A 17,970-nucleotide genomic window follows, 5' to 3' on the forward strand; every position below is an offset into this window, starting at 1 on the left:
CAAAACAATGGTGCTTCGTCAATGTATGAATTCATTCCTGATCTCGTTTGCACTATTAGTTGTTCACCAAGCTTGACTTGATTTCAAACTTAACTTTGGTAGTGAAGTTTTTAACTTCCTTCCTCCCTGCCTATGTCTGCTCCACAGCATTTTGTTAATTTCTTAGGGTATCTCAGTGGGGCCAATTTATTGTAGTTCAGTTAACTTTTATATCTGGCTGTTTTTAGGATTGGATTCCAATATCATAAGTGATAGTAGAATTAGACCATTTAGCCCATCAAGTCTGCTATTCAATCATGGCTGATCTATCTCTCCCTCCTAACCCCATTCTTCTGCCATCTCCCCATAACCTCCGTCACCCATATATCCCCATATTGAGATCCAGTTTGGTTGTTACTTTGGTGGTATTGACTAAGAAGAATCTGTGAATTCCCAGTGGCCCATTGCAGTCTTCTCAAGGGCCTGTGGTGTGAACATATCTGATAATGGCCATAGATCACAAAAGTTAAGAGATCTGAATCATGGAAATAAGTATTGGTTAAAAAGACAAAGTGCTGGAGTAAATCATAAATCTGTTCCCAGCATTGATCTGGTGAAAATCTTCCCATGTGATTCTTCAGCCAAGTTAATATCCATTTTGTTGACCTGACCATCCATATCATGATAACCTATTAATTTTCAACCTTCTTCTCACAGAATATATAATTCAGTTGTAAATGTATGTAAAAGCTCAGGAAGGTCTATCTCCCATTATACTTTTTACAGCTATCGTGGACTTAAGCAACACATGTCAGAATCTCTACCAATCCCTGTCAGCGATGCAGTTTTGAACTGCCCAGCATGCATGACAACTCTGTGTTTGGATTGCCAACGGTAAGCAGTAGCATTTGACTGGTGTGTGTGTGTGTGCGCGCGTTAGTGGCCCTGCTTTAGAGTTGACCAGAATGCCTGCATTGGGTTTAGTACAAAGTTGATATTAAATTCAGTGGCAACAGTTGGGGTGGCAGGACAGTTGTACTAATAGGAGAGCAACTGGGACTCTGATATATCAGCAGATCAGCCGTTTTTCAGGAAAAAAAGTGGATGCAGAGTCACTGTCCACTACACATGAAAATTAAGAAACAATGCTGGAAATCTGAAGCAAGAGTATGTTCTGCAGGTGCTCTTCAGCAAATTAGGCAGCATCTGTACAAAAGTTATTTTACAGTAATCAAAAAGATAGGGAGGGATAGAGATGGACACCAAATAGTTTAATGTGGCAATTAGAAACCTACACTGCTGCTTTCCATGTTCTTCAACAGACTATACAATTAGAGGATGGGGGAAATACAGATGGGTGGTTATGTAAGAAACAAAGGGCATGGTATATTAGAATGGAATGGGAGAGAATTACTGGCAACCAGAAGCTCAGGGTTACCTGCTGGGGTCTAATACAGATGGTAAAAGTATACACCCCAATCTGCATTTTATTTTTCCAACATAGCGACCACAATGAACACTGAATGCAGTAACGGAAATGTTTTATCTTGGGTCTCGAGCTAGGTTTCTTCTTAACAGGCTTCATTTTTAAAGTTGTTTTCGCGAAGAACTTGCAGTTTGTGATATTTCAGGTGAAAGCAAGTGCTTAGTGTTATTGCAAATTGGAGACCACGTGCGATGTTGAAATTTTAGTTTGAAGACAAAGGTAGCGCTTAAAATCCACTCGTCTACCAACTCTGCCACTGCTCATGCACATCTTCAAATGCTGTATTTCACTTGATAGTCTTTTTTTAAAAAAAGAATGAGGATAAAGTCAACTGTTGTGTTCTGGAGCAACATTGATACCTGAACATTGTACTTAAACTACTAGTGTAAGCAGATCTATGTGAAGGCAGCAGGGGCAGTTTTATATAAAAATGTTATTTTTTATTTCTTCAGACACGACTTGTACAAGGAGCAGTACAGAGCTATGTTTGTGATGAATTGTATTATCAACAGAGGAGAAATTCTCAAGTACAAGAATCCTACCAATGGGAAAAGAAGGAACAGATCCAAGAAAATGAAATATCCAAGTGACAAAACCAAAGACAGCTCAGAGCAGCATGAGGAGGAGATATACCATCCAGTACGCTGTGCTGAGTGTGCAGTGGAAGTAGCTGTTTTTGACAGAGATGAAGTGTATCATTTCTTTAACGTTCTGGCTAGCCACTGTTAAGTATCCCGTTTTTAAAAAAAAAATAGTGATTGTTGGTTTTACAGGGAACCTAACCACTAGCAATGAAGCAGTGTTGCTTAACTGGTCAGGCAGTACCAAATGGTCTAATACTGCATAATAGTCATTTTGAGTTCCAAGTTGGCTTAGTGACACCACAGAAACAGGGTTGTAATTAAAATTAAGGAAAAGTGCACCAGTGTAAACCTTAACTAAGATAACAATCAGGATGGGAACACTGACAAAGTCTAGCTTTGTAATGCTGAGGGGGAGATTAGAAGTTTCCAAATTAATCTCCATCATTAAACCTACATTGATTTCTTAATGTACTTTCTGACATCTCAGATACACTAGGAGACATCTTCTGAAACTGTGTACACATCCAAAAGAAATTTAATCTTGCCCACCTTCCCCTTGAAGAAATTTGTCATACGAGGTAGTAATTGTTGAAATTCACCCGATTTCATCGATCTGTTCAAGACTATGCAAGTCTTATTCACTCGTTTCCTTACCTTCACGTTTGTTTTTTTCCATATAAATGCCATATCTGCACAGTACAATATCTCTTCCCCTCTACTTCCTTCCACTCTCCTCAAAAGATATCAGCATGCATTGGGGAGAGTTGGTGGCCATTTAATCTACCAATCCACATGGCTGCGAGGGGAAAAAATGTGCAAACTGCATTCATACAACACTGCAGATCAGGACTGAACCAGTCACTTGAACATCAGCAACAGATGTATAGGCTGGTTACTCAGATTTATCCATAAATAGCTGAGAATAATCCATTTCACAATCCTTCCACCAATTCTATGCATTCCATTAAAAAGTGTTGTACAGCTGCAAAGCTGATATCTCCTCCCTAAAATATGCTCAGGCAAAATCTCTTTGACAAAGCACTTTGACCCAATTAGTTGAGAGGATTAATCAGTGATTTTTTTTGATAAGACCACAGGCCACTGAAATATTCAATAGTGACTAATCTCAAGCAAAGGAGGAACTCTAGTATTGGATGCCAAATCAGCTAATTTGAAAAATCAGATTACGTGACCAACCTTCGTAGAACCCACGAGTTACTAAAAGTCAAAGTATATTTCCACACAAGTACAGGTCTATTAAAATAAAAAGATTCAATGGCTTTGTGAAGTCTTGATGCTTCCACCTTATTTGTTGAATAAATCTGATTTACCCAAGGCAAAACTTGTGGAATTCTCATTGAAACTATTCTTATCAAGGTGAATCACAATTATGACATTTGCTTTGTGCACCTACAATGAGCACCAGACATCAAAAGATCTTCCAAACATTTAAATATTTTTTAAATTCTAGCTTTATTTGCTTTTCACTATGCAAATATACTGTGAGAAAACTGACTGGAACAGAACAAGTGATATACTATACATTTAATTAAAATCAATTTTATTGATACATGACTTAGTAATTCCTTAGACTTAGCAGTAATCTAGCACAAAGTTAGAAATATTACAGAAAGCTTTAAACACTCGAGTTAACAAACAGCATTCATTACAACCTAAATCTTTCAGAGAAATGAGGAGTGTGGGCAACTGTTAGTGGTTTATCACTGGGTTTGATGTCCACTGTTTTGTAATGTCGCACAGGATTTGCTTTGTGCACCTGTAAAAAGACAGATGTTAATTCAGATAAGTTGAACATTTAAAGCAAAATTATGAGCGGAGGCAGGCACAATAACATTTAAGAGGTACATGGATAAGGAAGGTTTAGATATTATCTCAGATAGATTATCTTGTTTAGCATAGATGAGTTTGATCAAAGGACCTGTTTCCATGCTGAACAGCTAAGATTGTAAAATAGAATTTGCTGTCACAAATAAACCTGGAGGGGCCAATTTAGAAAATGTCACCAAACGCAAATTTCTCTTAATGGAAAGGGTACAATGCCAGACATGTCACATCATAAGCAAAATCTTAATCAGGATTTTACTCAAAAAATCACTAGTGATTTGAATTGTCAGGATAGCCAGGCAGCATATTTATCCATAGGTTTATATACAGCTAACATTCAAGATCTACTGCTTGACACCATGATTTCCACAAAATAATTTAAAGTACTACCGCAATGCAGGTAGATATAAATGTTTGAAACAACAATCACTGGGACTTCATCCAATTAGGTTCAGTATGTTATTAGATTTAGGCCAGTTAGAAGCCTTGAGGTTTTTATATGGAGAGGTAGAGGAAGTAGTTGTAGGTTGTAGTCATTCATTCCTCAACCCCTTCCTCTCTTGAATGACTGTCTGTACATTGACAGTTTTACTGCACTAACAAATGCTATATTTATAAACAAACCAGGATGTCAGTGCCTGTGCAAAAGTTCAGACTGCATCACATAGTCTTAAATGCCCCACAGCAAAATTATACATTTCCAAAGAGCATCTGTGGAACAGTTTGTACATAATCATTTCCATTATCAAATACTCACTAGTTCCTGTCGAACTCTAGCCGTTTCATCTTTTTCTAGCTCTTCAACTTCTTTCTTCTTTACCTGCTCAAGTTTTTCTCGCATGGCTTCTTTGTCTGCTTTGCGCATTTCAAAATCCATGCGCTCTTTTGCACGCTTCTCTGTTGCTAAATCAAACTTCTCTTGAGCTATAGAAGGGAACCTTTCTAAGTTTGGGCAAAATGGAAGAGGGAAGATTTTTACCCTGGTTACCCAAAGTAATTAAATAGAGGAAAGACATCAAAATAATTTACATCTTTTGAGCAACAATTCATCAAACGTCTTTAAAATCTATTAGAACACCATATTCCTACTCAGAAAATGCTGGAGTAACTCAGCAGGTCAGGCAGCATCTCGGGAGAGAAGGAATGGGTGACGTTTCGGGTCAAGACCCTTCTTCAGTCTGAAGGGTCTCGACCCGAAACGTCACCCATTCCTTCTCTCCCGGGATGCTGCCTGACCTGCTGAGTTACTCCAGCATTTTGTGAATAAATACCTTTGATTTGTACCAGCATCTGCAGTTATTTTCTTATATTATATTCCCACTCAGTATTGCCAATTATTTAATACACCAGGAATGTTATTTTAAAATGCTGATCTTCCACATCACGCTTTTTTCTTGCACTGAAACTAAACAAAAGCACCAACACCACCTATTTGACAGAAATTGATGGCATGGTCATCATTAACTGCCATTCAATAACATACGCTCAGTCTTTGGCTCAATCTGCTGGATACCCATTCCTCTATAATCCAATATCACAGATTTCAATAAATGCAACAGGTCAGGATCTACCTTTCTGGGGCACAGATTCTAACGATTCATTTGAAATGCCTCAGTTAGACACCCTGCCAGAATTTTGTTTTGCAGCTTCCAAATCTCAAGCCCCTCCAAATTGTATCTCATGGAATTCTTCTCATCCCCGAATATCATCCAAACTCTTCATTGAGTAATCAATTTTCCCCACACTGAATCATAATTTTAATTGTAAATTCCAACCAAACACCCACTGATCTCCATGCATAGTCCCTTGCCTTGGTTTTCTGTACACCAAGTTATCAATAGTGACAGAAAACCTTGATTCAGTATGTAGAAATGAACACAACCTTGTTTTGCAGCTTTGTCAAGCTGGAACGGGTACAGAGAGGATTTACAAGGTTGTTGCCAGGGTCTGAGCTTAAGGAGAGTTTGAGTAGGTTGGGACTCTATTCCTTGGAGTGCAAGAGGATGAGGGGGATTTTACGGAGGTGTATAAAATCATAAGAGGAATAGATTGGGTAGATGCACAGAGTCTCTTGCTCAGAGCAGGTGAATCAAGGACCAGAGGACATAGGTTTATGGTGAAGGGGAAAAGATTTAATAAGCAGTAATTTTTTCACAAAGATGTGGTGGGTGTAAGGAACAAGCTGCCAGAGGAGGTAGTTGAGGCAGGGACTGCCAACATTTAAGAAACAGACAGGGACATGGATAGGACAGGTTTGTAGGGATATGGACCAAACGCAGGCTGGTGGGACTAGTGTAGCTGGGACATGTTGGCAGGTTTGGTAAGTTGAACTGAAAGGCCGGTTTCCACACTATCACTCAATGACTAAGCATTTGTATATGCAGCAAAATATCTCAGTGAAGTTACCAATGTAATAAATACCTGTTAATGATTGGTTTGCCTTCTTTGCTAGAAATGGTTCACGATTAGCAACAGAATTGAGACTGGCTTTAAAACATGCTGCTTCTTTTTGCTTTCTCAGCTCTTCCTTCATCTGCAAGGAGGAAATAGTTTATACTGGAAGCAGTGTGTGCAAAAGCAGGTTGTAAGATTGAAATCACAGCAGTAGGCTCCCATGACAAACAGTACAAATTCATTTCAGTTAGTTTATCCCCATTTCCAATTACATACATGCCAAAGCGAACATTATAGATGATGCAATCTAACTAGACATAACAATGAAAAGATATTGAAGAGTTATGAGATCCAAGCAGCTTACCTTCTGCGACCATTCTTTTTCTTTGATAGCACCACGTTCTTCGATTCGTAGATGAAATGGTTCTACTTTGGTCCCAGGCTTCATCACCTTATCTGGTAGCCGGGAAGTTTCAAAGTCAGGAAGCATCCTTGCTTTAAATACAGGGACCTACACAGTAATAATTGACAAGTAAATTCCCCAAGTACAATCATTTATCAATTAGATATTACTGCAACTGTATGCAGTTGCTCAATTAACTAATGCACCAAATTTTACATGGAATAAATTGTTCAGTCCATCATACTTTACTTCTGCCAGTTCTCAATTCTTCTTTTAGTCATCATCTTAAAATGTTCCTATAACTGATACAAGAATTGAATGCAACCATTGCAAGATGTCCCAGCAAGCTACCCAAAAATGCAGATCTGCATGTTAACCTGCCGAATTTAATTGCTTATGCAAGGTTTATTTGTAATCAAATAAAATACCTCCGTTGTCTTCTTGCGTATTTGCTCCATTTTCTTCTGTTTTAATGTTTCCCTCTCTTTGTCTCGGGCCTCAAATGAGAAGGGCTGAATTTCTACAGTTTTCTCTTCAGTGGATTTTGCCTTGAATGGAACAGCGTAGTGTGGCATGGGATTTGCTTTAATAACATGAGCTTCCTCCTGCAAGATTCAAATGAAAAGAACTCAAAACTAGCACTGGACCACTGTACTTTTAGTGAACGAGTACCATTTTAGAACCAGAAGCCGTAAAAGAAATCAAAACTTAACTTGCATAGAAACAAGACCAATCAGTGTTAAAGACACCAAGGTCAATTAGTGTTAAAGACAAATGGCCAAAAGAAAAACTAGATAGGATTCTGGATTTAAAATTACTTAGGGATTTAAAAAATCAAGTGGGGCATAAAAAACCCAAATGTAGGCCAGTCCTATTCTGGCAGCAACTGTCAAACTTAAATAGATCAAAGTACTGATGACCAGCTACACCATCCACACCCCAGAGTTGAATTATCAACCTAGTTATCTTAGCAAAGTTCATAACTTCAAGTGTCTGATAAAATCAGTTATTCAAAAGAATCCATGATAATTAACATTCACTCAAACCTTTTCTTCCTCCTTGTATGAAATTCTCACACGGTTCTTCAGAGTAAAAGCTGGAGATTTGGGCATTGTTACAGGCAGTGGTTTCTTCTCTGGGACTCCCTGTGTAAAAAAAGTTGCAGCATATGAAACAAAAATTCCAGCTACAGATCTGGATTAAACCAAACTTGAAATTATAATTTTGTTCCACAATAAAATTATATCAATTAGAAATACAAAATATTAAGGAGACAAGAGAATCTTTACCACAACATTATCTAGTATCTTGGAAGGACAGGGCCGCGAGTGGAAGGTGTACTCTTCCTCTTCTTCGGTCTTCTGTATTTCCCCCCTTTCACGGATACGCTTTTCTATTGCCAAATCAAAGCCAATTGGTTTTGTTGCTTCTTTAACATGTGGTTTCTTTGGCGCAGCAAAATTACCTTCCAGGATTCTGGGATTTACTTTCTGGGCTCTGAATTTGTATCTGCAAAAGCAAGACAACATGAGGAACCTCTGCTCACATATTCAATACAAACCATTAAATCAAAGAACTATATACAATAAATGTACAAAAGTCTGTACCTAGAACCTGATGGCAGCTGCTTGTTGGCAATGCCATTCCCAGGCTGGCACTCTTTTTGAAATACATATATACATACACATACATCTGCAGAGCTTCTGGAAGCTGCAAAGCAAATTTTATTTCTGATTCTGTTATCTTATTGCTGTTACTGAGGTCAGTCCTTCATGCATACATATATATATATATATATATATATATATATATATACACAAGTATATATATACACACACGTGTCCATATGTGTGTGTCTGTATATATAAATATATATACTTGTATATATAAACATATACATACATATACACCCATATATATGCATGAAGGACTGACTTCAGTAACAGCAACAAGATAACAAAATCAGAAATAAATCAAGCTCTGCAGATGGATTTTGAATGGCATTTGCAGCAGCAGTTACAGAAACAGATTGGTGTGCAAGGGTTTTACTTACAAATGTTTAAAGAACTGTCTAGGGATGGAGTGAAGTGTGTGTCTGTATAAATCTGAGCAAATGTCAGGTGGCGCACTTTGGACGGTAGAATGCAAGACCCTTTGCAGCGGTGGGATTTTGGGGTCCATGTCCATAGCTTCCCAAATGTGGCATCATACATAAATAAAATGGCAAAGAAGGCATATGGTATGTTTGCCTTCATTGGTCAGGGTATTGAATACGCTAGTAAGGAAGTCATGTGGCAACTTTATGAGCCACATTTATAAGCCCTTTTTGTGCCATTCTGCTTGCCCCATTAAATGACGTGGAGGCTTCGGAGAGGGTGCAGAAGTGGTTTACCAGATTGCTGCCTGGATTAGAGGACATCAGCTGTAATGCCTGAAACTGGTAAGAGACTTGATAAAAGTAGATAAAATTATGAAAAGCATAGATAAGGGCCATCTTAGCCAGAGTAGAAATGGCAAATACTGTAGGGCATAGCTTTCAAATGATATAACTTTTTTTTTTTTAAACAGAGGTGGGCACTTGGAATGCACAGCTAGGTGTCCACGGTACTGGATGTAGATACTGGCAACTAAGATGCTTTTAGTTAGGCACATGGATATGCAGGGAATGGATCATGTGTGAGGGATCTCAATTTATCTTGGCATCATGTTTGGTACACACGGTGGGCTGAAGAGCATGTCCCTGTGCTGTACTGTTCTATAAATATGTCAAAGTACATTCCCAATTGACAACCCTTGGTCAACTATACGATGAAAATCCTGCAAAAACGTAACAAGGCTCATTCACTTCAAGAGTACACACCTGTTTTATCTTAAACCCTATGTTCATATGACAAAACATCCAGTACCAAAGAGACATTCTAGGCTTATTTAGAATATACTTACGACTGTATTTTCTCCAGCTCTTCAGCTTCCTTTTCAAATGCACTCTTGCACGTGGGTGGTCGAGAACGGGTCTTGGTTGTCAGTAAAGGAGTGTGAGGCTTAGTCAGTTTCACTTTTGCAGGCACCTTGGAAGGACCTGAAGGAAGGAATGCATGACATAAGCAGTCAGTCAACCTTTAGAGAGCAAGTAAGAAGCATCAAAAGGTTCAATATACTCAATGCAATCCATCAATGCAGGATAACTTTGCTGGGTTTTTTCTTCTTTACAACCTTGCAAGTCATCTACATATCTAGTTAAAAGTAAAGACATTACAAATAGATTTTGTCTTACCTTCCAGCTGAACGCTGCTCCTCAGGTGATACCGTGACGGTGTGCGGCATTGAAATGCTTCTATCTGCTGTGCCAGAGAAACATATTCTTTGCTATCTGTCTCTGCATGCTTCCTTTTGCTCCCACAAGAGAGGTTGAAAGGCTTTGGCACAGTAGGTCCTTTGTGTTCACGTGTCTATGGAAAGAGTCAATAGATAATGTGACGACAGGGTGAATAAGGTCAAGGCACCATACAAGATGTTGGCTGTCATGAGACAATGCATTGAATAGAAGAGCATGGAGGCCATGATATATCTTCATAAAACATTGGCAGGCCACAGCTGGAGTAATGTTTAGTTCTGGTCATCAAACTATAGGAATGACATGAATGTAATGAAATTTACCAGAATGTTACCTGGATGCAAAGTTGCAGTTATGAGAAGACACCAAATATGCTTTTGTGTTTTCTTCAGAGCAGAGGCCGATATAGGGTGAACAGTGAGAATCCCCTATAACAGACTTCCAAAACCAGAGAGCACAGATTCAAAGCAAAGAGCGAGAGGGTTAGAAAGAACCAAATTCACCCATAACCAACCAACTTGAGTAGATGGTATTTTAGGTACTCTGTATTCAACAACGGCTTGACCAAGCAATTGAATTGCCAAGATTTAGAAGCTATAGGTCACCTCACTGAAGGTCACCTCACCTACTGTCTCCTTTCTCTGTTCATTTATTTATTTACTTATTTATCTATTTATTAATTTCCCTATGTTCTCAAAATCTCTGTAAAGCGTCTTTGAGTATATGAAAAGCGCTATATAAATAAAATGTATTATTATTATTATTATTATTATAGACCAAATGCTGGTAAATGGGATTAGTATAGTTGGGTACATGGTATCCTCAAGGAAACTATGGATCCGTTTGTTTGACACACTACAGATCCTGAAAATCTGAGGAAATGCAAAAAATACTTGACAAGGCAAGCAACATCAGTGGAACAGAACAAAAAAAAATTCAAGATAGGCACAGAGCTGGAGTAACTCAGCAGATCAGACAGTATCTCTGGAGAAAAGGAATAGGTGTCATTTCAGGCGAAAACCCTTCTTCAGACAGAAAAAAAAAATCAGATCTATAACCTTCAATCAGAACTATGAGATGTCATCTACCCAAAATGTCACTGTTCCTCTTACAGATGCTGCCCAGTGAGTATATGTTCAGCATCATCCCCTCCCATTCAGTTGCCCCACATTCAATTCTCCTTTAGCCCAGTCGCTCCGGTAATGATGAAAACTTAATTGTTTTAGGTAATATCTGTCACATGCAAGACGAGGAAAGATTCTAAGGGGAGTAAGAGGCGACTGTGGATGACAAGGGAAGTCAAGGACAGTATAAAAATAAAAGAGAACTATAACATAGCAAAGATGAGCAGGAAGCCAAAGGATTGGGACTCTTTTAAAGAGCAACAGAAGATAACTAAGGCAATACAGGGAGAAAAGATGAGGTACAAAGGTAAGCTAGCCAAGAATATAAAGGAAGATAGTAAAAGCTTCTTTAGGTATGTGAAGAGGAAAAAAAATAGTTAAGGCAAATGTGGGTCCCTTGCAGGTGAATTTATTATGTGGTACAAGGAAATGGCAGACGAGTTGAACCAGTACTTTGGATCCGTTTTCATTAAGGAAGGCACAAATAATCTCCCAGATGTTCTAGTGGCAAGAGATCCTAGGGTGACGGAGGAACTGAAGGAAATTCACATTAGGCAGGAAATGGTGTTGGGTAGACTGATGGGATTGAAGGCTGCTAAATCCCCAGGGCCTGATGGTCTGCATCCCAGGGTACTTAAGGAAGTGGCTCTAGAAAACATGGGCACATTGGTGATCATTTTCCAATGTTCTATAGATTGAGAATCAGTTCTTGTGGATTGGAGGGTAGCTAATGTTATCCCACGTTTTAATAATAATAATACATTTTATTTATATAGCGCTTTTCATATACTCAAAGACGCTTTACAGAGATTTTGAGAACATAGGGAAATTAATAAATAGATAAATAAGTAAATAAATAAATGAACAGAGAAAGGAGACAGTAGGTGAGGTGACCTTCAGTGGTTGAAGGCAGTACTGAACAGGTGAGACTTCAGCGATGTTTTGAATGTGGTGAGTGTGGGGGAGTCTCTAACGGTTTGGGGTCGTGAGTTCCATAGGGTGGGAGCAGCGATGGAGAAAGCCCTGTCCCCCCAGGATCTGAGTTTAGTCCGGATGTGGGGGGATAGGAGATTGGCAGCGGCAGAGCGGAGGGTGCAGGTGGGAGTGTGCCTGTGGAGGAGGTCGGTCAGGTAGGATGGGGCCAGGTTATGGAGGGCTTTGTAGGTTATGAGGAGGATTTTTGTACTGGATTCCCTGGGGGATGGGGAGCCAGTGGAGTTTATAAAGGACGGGGGTGATATGGTCACGGATCGAGGTGTGTGTGAGTAGACGGGCAGCGGAGTTTTGAATGTATTGAAGTTTATTGATGATTTTTTAGGGTGCGCCGTAGAGGAGGCTGTTGCAGTAGTCCAGACGGGAGGTGATGAAGGCGTGGATGAGGGTTTCTGCAGCTGTGGAGGAGAGGGATGGACGGAGACGGGCAATGTTTTTGAGGTGGAAGAAGGCTGTCTTTGTGATGTGTTTGATGTGTTTGTCGAAGGAGAGGGTTTGATCAAGGATGATTCCAAGATTCCGGATGTGAGGTGAGGTGGATACTGGGAGACCATCAATGTTGAGGATGAAGTTTTGGGTGGATTTGGTGAGCATTTTTGGACCAATGATGATGATTTCAGATTTGTTGCAATTGAGTTTGAGGAAGTTTGATTGAAGCCAAGATTTTATTTCAGTAATGCAGTTTGTCAGTGTAGAGTGTGTGGTGGAGGAGATTGACTTGGTGGAGATGAGGAGCTGGATATCATCGGCGAAGCAGTGGAAGTTGAGACCATGACGGCGGATTAATTGACCAAGGGGGAACAGGTAGAGGATGAAGAGGAGGGGGCCAAGGACTGAGCCTTGGGGGACACCTTGGGGGAGGGGAGCGGTGGGGGATTTACAGTTGTTAATGGAGATGAACTGGTGTCTGTCAGAGAGGTAAGATTTAAACCAGGATAGGGCTGTGCCGGTGATGTTAAGGGAGGTTTCAAGTCGGGTGAGGAGAATGGAGTGATTTATGGTGTCAAAGGCGGCGCTGAGGTCAAGTAGGATGAGGATGTTGAGGTTGCCAGCGTCGGAGGAGAGGAGAATGTCGTTTGTGATTTTGAGGAGCGCAGTTTCAGTACAGTGGTTTGAGCGGAATCCGGATTGGAAAGTTTCATACAGGTTATTGGTAGAGAGGTGGTATTTTAGTTGGAAAGCTACAGCACGTTCCAAAACTTTGGACAGAAAGGGTAGGTTGGAGATTGGTCTGAAGTTGTTTGGGGTGTCAGGGTTTAGACCAGGTTTTTTCAGAATGGGGGTGACAGCAGCGATTTTGAGGGATGGCGGGACGATGCCAGTGGACAGGGAGGAGTTTATTGTTGCAGTGATAAGTGGAGAGAGAGCAGGAAGGCAGGCCTTGACAAAGCTAGAGGGGATGGGGTCCAGAGAGCAGGTGGCAGTTTTTATTCCTGTGAAGAGGTCAGAGAGGTCGGTGGTGGAGATTGGGGAGAACTGAGGCAGGGGCTGACAGGATAAGGGGGGGCAGGTGGTTTGAGGGGGAGCAGGTGCGTTGGTGGTTAAGGTGCTGTAGATGTTGTCTATTTTGCTTTGGAAGAATGAAAGGAAAGTGGTGCATTTGTCAACTGTGAATGATTGGGAGATGGTGTCCAGGGGGCTGAGGAGTTTGTTTATTGTAGAGAAGAGTGTTTTGGGGTTTCCGGAGCCAGAGTGAATTATTTGAGAGTAGTAGGTGGAGTGGGCATGGGAGAGGGCATCTTTATAGTGCTGTATGTGGTCTTTGTAGGCTTGGGAGTGAATTGTGAGACCTGTTTTGTTGCGGAGTCTTTCAAGTTGACGGGCATGAGTTTTCATCACGCGGAGTTCAGGGGTAAACCAGGGAGCAGAGTGGGTGAAGGAAACTGTTTTGGTTTTTATAGGTGCAAGCTGGTCGAGGCAGGAGGAGAGAGTGCGGTTGTAGTAGTCAGTGAGGTCAGAGGGGCTGTGGAGGTCAACGAAGGGAGAGGCGGACATTATTTCAGAGAGGGAGGATGAGAGCGAGGTAGGTGAAACAGAGTTCAGCTTGCGGAAGTTTATTTTGCGTTTTTGCTTTGGAGCTGGGGTGGGAATGTTGACGGACATGGTGATGGCTAAGTGATCAGAGAGGGTGGGGTCGGAGCCAGAGAGGTGATGTAGATTTAGTCCAGTGGAGCAGACAAGGTCCAGAATGTGCCCACGGTTATGGGTGGGAAAATTTACGTGTTGAGTGAGGTTAAAGCAGTTGAGTATTTCAGTGAAGTCAGCGGTTATTGTGGAGTCAGTGGAGTCCATGTGGATGTTGAAATCACCGAGGAGGAGGATTGAGGGGGAGAGAACAGAACTGGGTCAGAAAGTCAGAGAAGTCAGAAAGGAATGATGGGTGTGGTTTGGGAGGGCGGTAGACAACTGCCATGACTAATTTTGTGTGGGCAGAGAGTTTGAAAGCCAGGGAGAGAGAAAGGGGAGAGTTTGAAAGGGGAGAGAGAAAACAGGAAATTATAGACCAGTTAGTCTGACATCGGTGGTGGGGAAGATGCTGGAGTCAATTATAAAAGAAATTGTAGAGCATTTGGATAGCAGTAACAGAATCGTTCCGAGTCAGCATGGGTTTACAAAGGGGAAATTATCACATTGAATGGCGGTGCTGGCTCGAAGGGCCGAATGGCCTACTCCTGCACCTATTGTCTATTGAAATCATGCTCGACTAATCTGGATTTTTTGAGGATGCAACTTGGAAAATGGACAGGGGAGAGCCAGTGGATGTAGTGTACCTGGACTTTCAGAAAGCCTTTTAGAAGGTCCAACATTAGAGATTAGTGGACACAATTGGAGCACATGGTATCGTGGGTAGGGTACTGACATAGATAGAAAATTGGTTGGCAGACAGGAAACAAAGAGTAGGGATAAATGGGTCTCTTTCAGAATGGCAGGCAGTGACTAGTGGGGTACCGCAAGGCTCTGTGCTGGGACTGCAGCTATTTACAATATACATTAATGACTTGGATGAAGGGATTAAAAGTAACATTAGCAAATTTGCAGATGACACAAAGCTGGGTGGCAGTGTGAACTGTGAGGAAGATGCTATCATCATATATATACAGCCGGAAACAGGCCTTTTCGGCCCACCAAGTCCGTGCCGTCCAGCGATCCCCGTACATTAACACTATCCTACACCCACTAGGGACAATTTTTACATTTACCCAGCCAATTAACCTACATACCTGTACGTCTTTGGAGTGTGGGAGGAAACCGAAGATCTCGGAGAAAACCCACGCAGGTCACGGGGAGAACATACAAACTCCTTACAGTGCAGCACCCGTAGTCAGGATCGAACCCGGGTCTCCGGCGCTGCATTCGCTGTAAAGCAGCAACTCTACCGCTGCGCTACCGTGGACAGGTTGTGTGAGTGGGCAGATGCAGTTTAATGTGAATAAATGTGAGGTCATCCACTTTGGTGGTAAGAACAGGAAGGCAGATTATTATCTGAATGGTGTCAAGTCAGGAAAAGGGGAAGCACAACAAGATCTGGTTGTCCTTGGTCATCAGATCCTGATCTGATAAGGGGACTAGAGGTAAAAGAGCCATTAGGAGGCAGTGATCACAACATGATAAGTTTTACTCTGCAAATGGAAAGGCAGAAGGGAAAATCGGAAGTGTCGGTATTACAGTTTAGCAAAGGGGATTACAGAGGCATGAGCTGGCCAAAATTGACTGGAAGGAGGCCCTAGCAGGGAAGACGGTAGAACAGCAATGGCAGGTATTCCTGGGAATAATGCAGAGGTTGCAGGATCAATTTATTCCAAAGAGGTGGAAAGACTCTAAGGGGAGTAAGAGACACCTGTGGCTGACAAGGGAAGTCAGGGACAGCATAAAAATTAAGGAGAGGAAGTATAACATAGCAAAGAAGAGTGGGAAGACAGAGGATTGGGACTCTTTTAAAGAGCAACAAAAGTTAACTAAAAAGGCAATACGGGGAGAAAAGATGAGGTACGAGGGTAAACTAGCCAATAATATAAAGGAGGATAGCAAAAGTTTTTTTAGGTACGTGAAGAGGAAAAAAATAGTCAAGGCAAATGTGGGTCCCTTGAAGACAGAAGCAGGGGAATTTATTATGGGGAACAAAGAAATGGCAGACGAGTTAAACCGTTACTTTGGATCTGTCTTCACTGAGGAAGATACACATAATCTCCCAAATGTTCTAGGGGCCGGAGAACCTAGGGTGATGGAGGAACTGAAGGAAATCCACATTAGGCAGGAAATGGTTTTGGGTAGACTGATGGGACTGAAGGCTGATAAATCCCCAGGGCCTGATGGTCTGCATCCCAGAGTACTTAAGGAGGTGGCTCTAGAAATAGTGGAAGCATTGGAGATCATTTTTCAATGTTCTATAGATTCAGGATCAGTTCCTGTGGATTGGAGGATAGCAAATGTTATCCCACTTTTTAAGAAAGTAGGGAGAGAGAAAACAGGTAATTATAGACCAGTTAGTCTGACATCAGTGGTGGGGAAGATGCTGGAGTCAATTATAAAAGACGAAATTGCTGAGCATTTGGATAGCAGTAACGGGATCATTCCGAGTCAGCATGGATTTACGAAGGGGAAATCATGCTTGACAAATCTACTGGAATTTTTTGAGGATGTAACTAGGAAAATTGACAAGGGGGAGTCAGTGGATGTGGTGTACCTCGACTTTCAGAAAGCCTTCGACAAGGTCCCACATAGGAGATTAGTGGGCAAAATTAGAGCACATGGTATTGGGGGTAGGGTACTGACATGGATAGAAAATTGGTTGACAGACAGAAAGCAAAGAGTGGGGATAAATGGGTCCCTTTCGGAATGGCAGGCAGTGACCAGTGGGGTACCGCAAGGTTCGGTGCTGGGACCCCAGCTATTTACGATATACATTAATGACTTAGACGAAGGGATTAAAAGTACCATTAGCAAATTTGCAGATGATACTAAGTTGGGGGGTAGTGTGAATTGTGAGGAAGATGCAATAAGGCTGCAGGGTGACTTGGACAGGTTGTGTGAGTGGGCGGATACATCGCAGATGCAGTTTAATGTAGATAAGTGTGAGGTTATTCACTTTGGAAGTAAGAATAGAAGGGCAGATTATTATCTGAATGGTGTCAAGTTAGGAGGAGGGGGAGTTCAACGAGATCTGGGTGTCCTAGTGCATCAGTCAATGAAAGGAAGCATGCAGGTACAGCAGGCAGTGAAGAAAGCCAATGGAATGTTGGCCTTCGTAACAAGAGGAGTTGAGTATAGGAGCAAAGAGGTCCTTCTACAGTTGTACCGGGCCCTGGTGAGACCGCACCTGGATTACTGTGTGCAGTTTTGGTCTCCAAATTTGAGGAAGGATATTCTTGCTATGGAGGGCGTGCAGCGTAGGTTCACTAGGTTAATTCCCGGAATGGCAGGACTGTCGTATGTTGAAAGGCTGGAGCGATTGGGCTTGTATACACTGGAATTTAGACGGATGAGGGGGGATCTTATTGAAACATATAAGATAATTAGGGGATTGGACACATTAGAGGCAGATAACATGTTCCCAATGTTGGGGGAGTCCAGAACAAGGGGCCACAGTTTAAGAATAAGGGGTAGGCCATTTAGAACGGAGATGAGGAAGAACTTTTTCAGTCAGATGGTGGTGAAGGTGTGGAATTCTCTGCCTCAGAAGGCAGTGGAGGCCAGTTCGTTGGATGCTTTCAAGAGAGAGCTGGATAGAGCTCTTAAGGATAGCGGAGTGAGGGGGTATGGGGAGAAGGCAGGAATGGGGTACTGATTGAGAGTGATCAGCCATGATCGCATTGAATGGCGGTGCTGGC

The 17,970-nt window shown here is 41.5% G+C and overlaps 2 protein-coding genes across 2 annotated transcripts in view; one reads left to right on the plus strand and one right to left on the minus strand.

Moving 5' to 3' along the window:
- Window positions 1–5,000, plus strand: part of eapp (e2f-associated phosphoprotein) — an 18,765-nt gene extending 13,765 nt beyond the window's left edge. The window contains exons 6-7 of the mRNA XM_078418680.1: window positions 766–873; window positions 1,918–5,000. Coding sequence (XP_078274806.1) covers window positions 766–873; window positions 1,918–2,194 — 385 coding nt within the window. The 3' untranslated portion in view covers window positions 2,195–5,000. The remainder of the gene's footprint in view (window positions 1–765; window positions 874–1,917) is intronic.
- The window catches only part of tpx2 (TPX2 microtubule nucleation factor), a 27,580-nt gene continuing 13,163 nt past the window's right edge, over window positions 3,554–17,970 (minus strand). The window contains exons 8-16 of the mRNA XM_078418679.1: window positions 9,966–10,140; window positions 9,635–9,770; window positions 7,981–8,200; window positions 7,738–7,836; window positions 7,120–7,296; window positions 6,653–6,799; window positions 6,316–6,427; window positions 4,652–4,836; window positions 3,554–3,826 (exon numbers count right to left, since the gene is read on the minus strand). Coding sequence (XP_078274805.1) covers window positions 3,716–3,826; window positions 4,652–4,836; window positions 6,316–6,427; window positions 6,653–6,799; window positions 7,120–7,296; window positions 7,738–7,836; window positions 7,981–8,200; window positions 9,635–9,770; window positions 9,966–10,140 — 1,362 coding nt within the window. The 3' untranslated portion in view covers window positions 3,554–3,715. The remainder of the gene's footprint in view (window positions 3,827–4,651; window positions 4,837–6,315; window positions 6,428–6,652; window positions 6,800–7,119; window positions 7,297–7,737; window positions 7,837–7,980; window positions 8,201–9,634; window positions 9,771–9,965; window positions 10,141–17,970) is intronic.

Source organism: Rhinoraja longicauda, chromosome 22 (genome assembly GCF_053455715.1).
Source record: "Rhinoraja longicauda isolate Sanriku21f chromosome 22, sRhiLon1.1, whole genome shotgun sequence".
Lineage (NCBI taxonomy): Eukaryota > Metazoa > Chordata > Chondrichthyes > Rajiformes > Arhynchobatidae > Rhinoraja > Rhinoraja longicauda.